Source organism: Lipotes vexillifer, unplaced genomic scaffold, assembly GCF_000442215.2.
Source record: "Lipotes vexillifer unplaced genomic scaffold, Lipotes_vexillifer_v1.1 scaffold1139, whole genome shotgun sequence".
NCBI classification, from domain to species: domain Eukaryota; kingdom Metazoa; phylum Chordata; class Mammalia; order Artiodactyla; family Lipotidae; genus Lipotes; species Lipotes vexillifer.
This window is the reverse complement of record NW_006798273.1, coordinates 676,019-683,354: the sequence shown is the minus strand read 5'-3', so window position 1 is coordinate 683,354 and position 7,336 is coordinate 676,019. Positions and strand designations below refer to the sequence as shown.

At 45.9% G+C, this 7,336-nt stretch overlaps 1 protein-coding gene across 3 annotated transcripts in view; it reads right to left on the bottom strand.

The window, feature by feature from the left end:
- Positions 1 to 2,917, bottom strand: part of KANSL3 (KAT8 regulatory NSL complex subunit 3) — a 39,234-nt gene extending 36,317 nt beyond the window's left edge. The window contains exons 1-2 of one of the 3 annotated variants that reach the window (XM_007470185.1): positions 2,880 to 2,917; positions 1,618 to 1,882 (exon numbers count right to left, since the gene is read on the bottom strand). Coding sequence is in view for 2 of the 3 variants with exons in the window: in XM_007470183.1 (XP_007470245.1) it covers positions 1,618 to 1,832 (215 nt within the window). In the remaining variant the exon portion in view is untranslated. Of the gene's footprint in view, positions 1 to 1,617; positions 1,883 to 2,879 lie in introns of those variants that run through there. The other 2 variants (XM_007470183.1, XM_007470184.1) reach the window with 2 other exon arrangements.
- Between the last annotated feature and the right edge of the window lie 4,419 nt (positions 2,918 to 7,336).

The window sequence follows — 7,336 nt, the reverse complement described above, 5'->3', positions numbered from 1 at the left end:
CTCTTTCCAATTCACTACAGCAAGGCATGTTGGATGGACCTACAAAATACACCTCAAGGCCAACCGTTTTTCTCCACCTGTACTATTCCTGCTCCATCAGGCTCATGATCTCTGGCCCCAACCACTGCAATGGTCTCCTAGCAGGTCTTACCTACTCCACTCCTGCACTATAATCTATTCAACAAAAATTCAGAGTGATCTTTTCAAACAAAAATCCAATCTCTAGCTTAAAATCCTTCAATGACTTCTTACCAACTCTTAGAATCAAATTCCTACATGAGGCAGCCTCTGCCAACTTCTCCCTTAGCTCCCACTTACACCCCCATTGCAACCACATTCTGGACCCAATGGCCTAAAAAGAGTTCCTAAAACATGCCAAATTCCCACTTTCAGGACCAATATGTGGAGCCAGTCTATGAAAGGAAATAATTTTCTGAGTACTGAAATGACCAAATCCACAAAATCTCACTTTAAGAAAATATCATGAGATATGAACACAGGAGTCTCAATATCAAGAAGCTATTACATAACTAAGAGAAAGACCTCAAATTCTATTTAAAAGAGCTCTTCAGTTATGCCCTGGGCCAGAAGCATCAGGATTACGCTGGATTATTCCCTAAAGTCACAGATCCGATGCCCTATACATTCAAAGCAGGCCAACAAAATGCTGCCCTCACTGGGAAAAGAAATAAAAACCACTATTCTACACGTGTTGAACACACACATCATGGTACTTCTAGCTCATTAAGGCTCACTGGGGGATCTAAAAAAGCAAAACACGAGATCTCTATTCTCCAACAAACCTAAAACCTGTGCCAGAGGAAAGATTAAACATCAGGTCAGATTAAAACAAACAAACAAAAAAACCTCTTCCCAATAAAAGTTTATAAAATTATTAAGGGCATGATTTCAGCATCAAAATAGAATATACCAACAAATCTTGAAACACCAGTAATCAGAACACCTTAAAGCTCAAAAGAACTGCTAAATGAGTTTATTTAGGCCAAATGTAATTCTATCACATATTACATAGTAAATTTATTAAAAAGTCCTTACCCTATAATGTAGGCGGGCTGAATATGTAACCAGACCTAGGAAGGGTTAAGATCAACCCATGGTGACAGTTCTGAAACAAGCTAAGAGAGAAAGCAAGGTCTTGGGCATATGCTCCTCAACTTTCCAGGTGAAGCCACGAAAAGCAAACTGAATTACCACAAAAAGGTTATTGCTGGCAGTGTTGGAGCCAGATCACTGGACTAAAGGAATGAGTCTAATCCTAGGTGGCAATTTTTAAAAGTCAACTCTTCAGTCTTTTTCTGCACGGTTGAGACAATCCTCTTCAATTCCTCTTCCCAGACAAGGCCTGTTATCTAAGTGCAACAGGTTGTTTGTTTTCCTTTGAACATCTTGCTTTCCTAACTCATTAGATGTCTTGAATGTAGGTGTCCACATATAGGCCAGATAACCTCACGATGTTTAACAGTGATGCCTGAATTAAACACCCAAGCCCCACCCCCCATTACAATCTCCCACAGTAAAATCCGCTCTCATCTCCAACCATCTGATCACTGCCCAGTTACGGCAATGGCCACCCTTAGGAGAGAAGCCCAAACTCACATAGTACTTTCGTGCTGCCTCCGGGGAGTAACAAAGAGCATGCGGGTGGGGCGGGCACTACTGGCATCTGGGTGGGCACTCCACGGCTTGGCATAGCTATGATCCAGAAACACCAGGTCCAGCTCCCGCTCATGCACCGAAAGCTGGAAGAGCAGCGAGGTGCCCATGCGCCGCGCTGACGTCTGGAAGTCCCTCTCCCCACCGCGGTGGGCCATGTCAGATGAGGGGCAGCAAGTCAGAGAACGGGTACCTGCATGCTAGTCACCTGCAGTGAAAAGTTCCAGTTTAAGTCAATTCAAATGCTCAGAATTTCTTCCAACTTAGAACATCTAACAGGCTTCTTACTTTTGTGACCTTCTAGCATCCGTCATTGAGTATCCATCACACTACACACCCTTGCCCACGTAGGGAGGGTTCCTGAGATTCCACTCCACCACCAAAAAAGGCTATAGCACCACCTCCTTCCTCAATCTCTACAATTTGGTCCACTGCAAAGCCGAGGGACTCCAATGTTCACCAAGGCAGATACTAAACTTGCTTGGCCAGCGCCCCAATTTCCTACGTGGGCGGGACGGGTTTTGGTAAACAAGAGGAATTACAAATACTAATAATTCTGAAGCTAAGGGTCTCTACGGCTGCACCCCATTCAAGAAAGCTTCCCAGAGCCGTCTCCAGCAGGAGCGTGATTATCCCAGGAACCGCTGCTTAACGGGGGCCTCAAGGAAGCCCTTGACGTCTCTTGTTTGTGTTAAGCAAAAGTTTTGCAACGACTTCATAATGCTCTGGAGTTTTAAAAATATACAGGTGAGAGCTCCTCCCCAAAATCTGTAACAATGCTATGCGAGGAAGACCCCTCTCCCTCACCGAGGCCGGGGTGGTCCCTGGGGAACCGCCCTCTACTCCTGGTACCCTTCGGGGGTCCAGCCACCGAGCCTCAAAACCGCCCCAGCTGGAAGCCAGGGCTTGTGATTCGCACGTTACAGACGGAGGCGCCGGCTCAGGGGGCTGGAGTGACTTAGCCAAGGTCACCGAGAGTTCACGACGAGGAGGAGCCGCCTCCCGCCCACCCCGGCCCCGCGCAGCGCCCGCGTCACGGCGGCCCGAGTCCGCCTCCGGCCCCACACGGCTGTCCGACCCAGGCCGCCCGGTCCCCGCGCGCCCTGGGAGCCCGGAGGTCCTCACCGAGACCCCCGCCCACTCCGACCCGGGCCTCGAGCCCACCCCGGGCCCGCCACCCACGCCGGGGCCGACCCTTCCCTCACCCGCAACCTTCCGGCCGCGCGCTCAGCCCCCGGCCGGACTCCTGTGCGCTTGCGCATTACCGCCTCCACGCCCCGGCGCCCCGGGCACCGAGCAAAACGCGGAAGTGGATTACAGCCTGGGAAGGGAGGGGCGGTGAGCCGCAAAACCCGGAACGGATATGGCTGCGGGGAAAGAGAAGAGCCCAGAACGCGAGCGGGTCTCGCAGGCAAGACAGCGCAGAGTCCGGAGTTCGGGCTTCTTGCATCTTCAGCAGGGAAAACTAGGGCGAGGGAGGAGGCTGGCTCCTGCAGCCCCTGTTCTCGCTTCTTCCCATTGTTGCTTTGCCGGGTGGCTGGCATACTTCTTTAATTAATTTTTATTGGAGTATAGTTGCCTTCTTTTCAAATCTATGTAAATAACTGTTTAAGAAACAGACTTACAGGGGCTTCTCTGGTGGCACAGTGGTTGAGAATCCGCCTGCCAATGCAGCGGACACGGGTTCAAGCCCTGATCTGGGAAGATCCCACATGCCGTGGAGTAACAAAGCCCGTGCGCCACAACTACTGAGCCTGTGCTCCGCAACAGGAGAGGCCGCAGCAGTGAGAGGCCCAAGCACCGCGATGAAGAGTGGCGGCCCACCCCCCTCTGCAACTAGAGAAAGCCCTCGCACAGAAACATAGACCCCACACAGCCATAAATAAATAAATTTTAAAGAAACAGACTTACAGACGTAGAAAACAAACTCATGGTTACCAAAGGGGAAAGCGGCGGCGAGGGGGATAAATTAGGAGTTTGGGATTAGCAGATACAAACTACTATATATAAAATAGGTAAACAGGGGCTTCCCTGGTGGCGCAGTGGTTGAGAGTCCGCCTGATGATGCAGGTGACGATGCAGGGGACACGGGTTCGTGACCCGGTCCGGGAGGATCCCACATGCCGCAGAGCGGCTGGGCCCGTGAGTCATAGGCCGCTGAGCCTGCGCGTCCGGAGCCTGTGCTCCGCAACGGGAGAGGCCACAACAGTGAGAGGCCTGCGTACCACAAAAAATAAAAGTAAACAGTAAGGTCCTATTGTATAGCACAGGGAACTGTACTCAATATCTTTAAATAAACTATAATGGAAAAGAATATGAAAAAGAACATATATACATATGTGTGTGTGTGTGTGTGTGTGTGTGTGTGTGTATAACTGAATCACTTTGCTGTACACCAGAAACAAACACAGCATTGTAAATCAAATATACTTCAATTAAAAAAATGTTTAATTTATAATTGTGATAGTAAGGGCTGGTATTTAGAGAATGCCAATCAAGTTCTAAGTAACATAAATCACCTACTTTATTTAATCCTCTCAGTGACTTTATATGCTAGGTTCTATTACAGTCATATCCATAGAAGTCAAGTATTTTGCCTAAGATTACACAGCTAGTAAGTATCAAAAGCAGAACTGGAACCAGGCAGCCTGGCTTCAGAACCTCCTCACAGCTCCACTCCCCACCATGCCTACTGCAATAAGGAAAAGTGGATGGTGATCTGAGCACGTAGAACAGCAAGCCAGCCTTGGCTTGGGTGATGGGGTGGGTGTCCCTGGGAAGGTGACCTTAAAGCTGAAACCAAAGGAAGAGAATGCGGTAACATGGTAGATGCTGGGTGAGAAGCTCTCCAGGAGAAGGAACAGCAAAGACAAAGGCTCTGGGGCAGAAAACAGCTTTAGAATATTAAAAAAAAAAAAAAAAATGTGGCAAGAACAGTGTAGCTAGGAAGCAGTGGTCAATAAGTGGAGAGAGATGAGGTTGGAGAGGCAGACATAACTCAGACCCTAAAAGGCCCCAGATGCTCCAGTAAGAATTCTGGTACTGACCATAGATTGCTTTGAGTTAACTTTCCTCTGTGTTTTGTAAAGAGAGAGTAGATCCTAAAATGGGGGATGTTAACCTTCTTTGTATCCTTCAGAGAACATAGCCAGGATATAGGGAATGGATCCTGTGTTGACTGATTGATGACCGATCAGTTGGTTGACTGACTGACAGTGGGACACCAAGGCAAGAAACGTGGTTCAAGAAGAAAAATAAATCTTTACCACTTCATGCCCGCTAGGATGTCTAAAAGAATCAATGGTGACAACAAAAAATGTGATATAAAGTGTTGGTAAGTACATGGAGAAATTGAAACCCTTGTACATCGCTGATTGGATGGTAAGATGGTGCGACCTCTTTGGAAAACAGTCTGGCAGCTCCTCAGAATGTTAAGCATAGAGTTACCATATGACCCAGCAATTCCACTCCTACATATATACTCAAGAGAATTGAACACATATGTACACATAACAAGTACACAGATGTTCACAGCAGCATTATTCATAATAACCCCAAAATGTTATCAACCTAAATGTCCACCAACTGATGAATGGATAAATAAAATGTGATATATCCATACAATGGATTTATCAGCCCATAAAAGGGAATGATGTACAGTTGTCACCTGGTATCCAGATTGGTTCCAGGACCCCCCTTGGATACCAGAATCCACAGATGCTCAAGTCCCTTACATAAAACAGTGTAGTATTTGCATATAACCTACACACATCCTCCCAAATACTTTAAATCATCTCTAGATTACTTATAATTCCTAATACAAGGTAAATGTTATGTAAATAGTTGCTGGTGCACAGAAAATTCAAGTTTTGCTTCTGGGAACTTTATGGAATTTTTGTTTTTTAATATTTTCCGTCTGCAGTTGGTTGAATCCAAGGATGTGGAACCCATGGATTCTGGGCGGCGAACTGTACTGACACATGTTACAAAATGGATGAACCTTGAAAACATTATGCTAAGTGAAAGAAGCCAGACACAAAGGCCACATATTATATGATTCCATTCATATGAAATGTCAGAATAGCAAATCTATAGAGACAAAGTGGATTCATGGTTTCCAGGGGCTACGGGACGGGGGAAACGGGAAGAGACTGCTAATGAATTTGAGGTTTCTTTTCAGGGTGATGAAATGTTCTGGAATTAGATAGTGATGACAGTTGCACAACCTTGTGAATATACTAAAAACCTGAACAGTACTGTTTAAAAGACTGAATTTATGGTATGTGAATTACATCTTAGTAAAGCTGCTATTTAAAAAAATGCTTCATTGTTTTAAGACACTGAGATTTTTGGAGATGTTTGTTACCTCAGCATAACATAGCCCATCCTGACTGACATACATCCAGCCAGACTATCAGTCAAGTGCAAGGGCGGAATAAAGACATGTGCAGACCTACAAACACTCAAAAAATTCAGAAAGCTATGGAAAATTGTGTTCCACTAAGATGAGAGAGTAACTCAAGAAAGAGGAAGGGATCTGGGAAACAGAGTCCAACACAGGAGACAAACGGGTGAATTCTAAAACTGGTGGTGAAGAAGGGAAGCCCCAGGATGATAGCTGTGCTACAGGGCTGGGGAGCAACCAGTGTAGACTAGAGAGGAGAGGAGGCCAGGAGAGATCTCCCCAGGGCTCAGGGAAAATGAAAAAACTGGTAAAATACCTGATGGATTTGAACCTCGGGGAGACTGTATTAAAAGGAGATCACAGAGCTGTTGAAGGATGTTAGAAGACTTGGTCAGACTTTTAAGAAAAGCAAGCAAATGAAAAAACGAAGCAATTTGTAAATTACAGAAAAACACAAAGTTGTATTATAGAGGATGAGGAGGACTTCCCTGGTGGCACAATGGTTAAGAACCCGCCTGCCAATGCAGGGGACACGGATTCGAGCCCTGGTCCGGGAAGATCCCACATGCTGCAGGGTAACTAAGCCCGTGCGCCACAACTAGAGCCTGCACTCTAGAGCCTATGAGCCACAACTACTGAGCCCGTGTGCCACAACTACTGAAACAACTAAGCAATGAGCAACTAAGCCCGTGCTCTGCAACAAGGGAAGCCACCGCAATGAGAAGTCAGCACACTGCAACGAAGAGTAGCCCCAGCTCACCACAACTAGAGAAAGCCTGCGCACAGCAGTGAAGACCCAACGCAGCGAAAAATAAATAAATAAATTAATTAATTAATTAAAAAAAAAAGAAAGTATGTGGAATTGGAGGGTACTACTTGATCTGTAGTTAAAAAAAACCATACATTATTATAAAAATGAAAGTACTGAATGTAGATTTAGCTCCCAAATGAGATACAATTATGAGACCAGGATGCAGGAAAGGCAGGTGTAAGAAAGCTGCCATGGTGTGATAAACAGCAGTAGATAATATCTAAAAGTGATGAGTTGGGGGAAGTTTGGGAGAGAGAACCTAGGAGGTGGGAAAGGAGTGAGAGATGATATAAAAGAGATGACTTGATAGACAGTGTCTCAAAGTGAAAAATTCAAGGGGTGCTATTTAAATATGCTATTTAGAGATTTAGAGGTTAATACTACTATTAGGATGACAGGAAAAGACCAGCCTTTGGTCCACCTCTCCCCACGCTTAATTCTCTTTC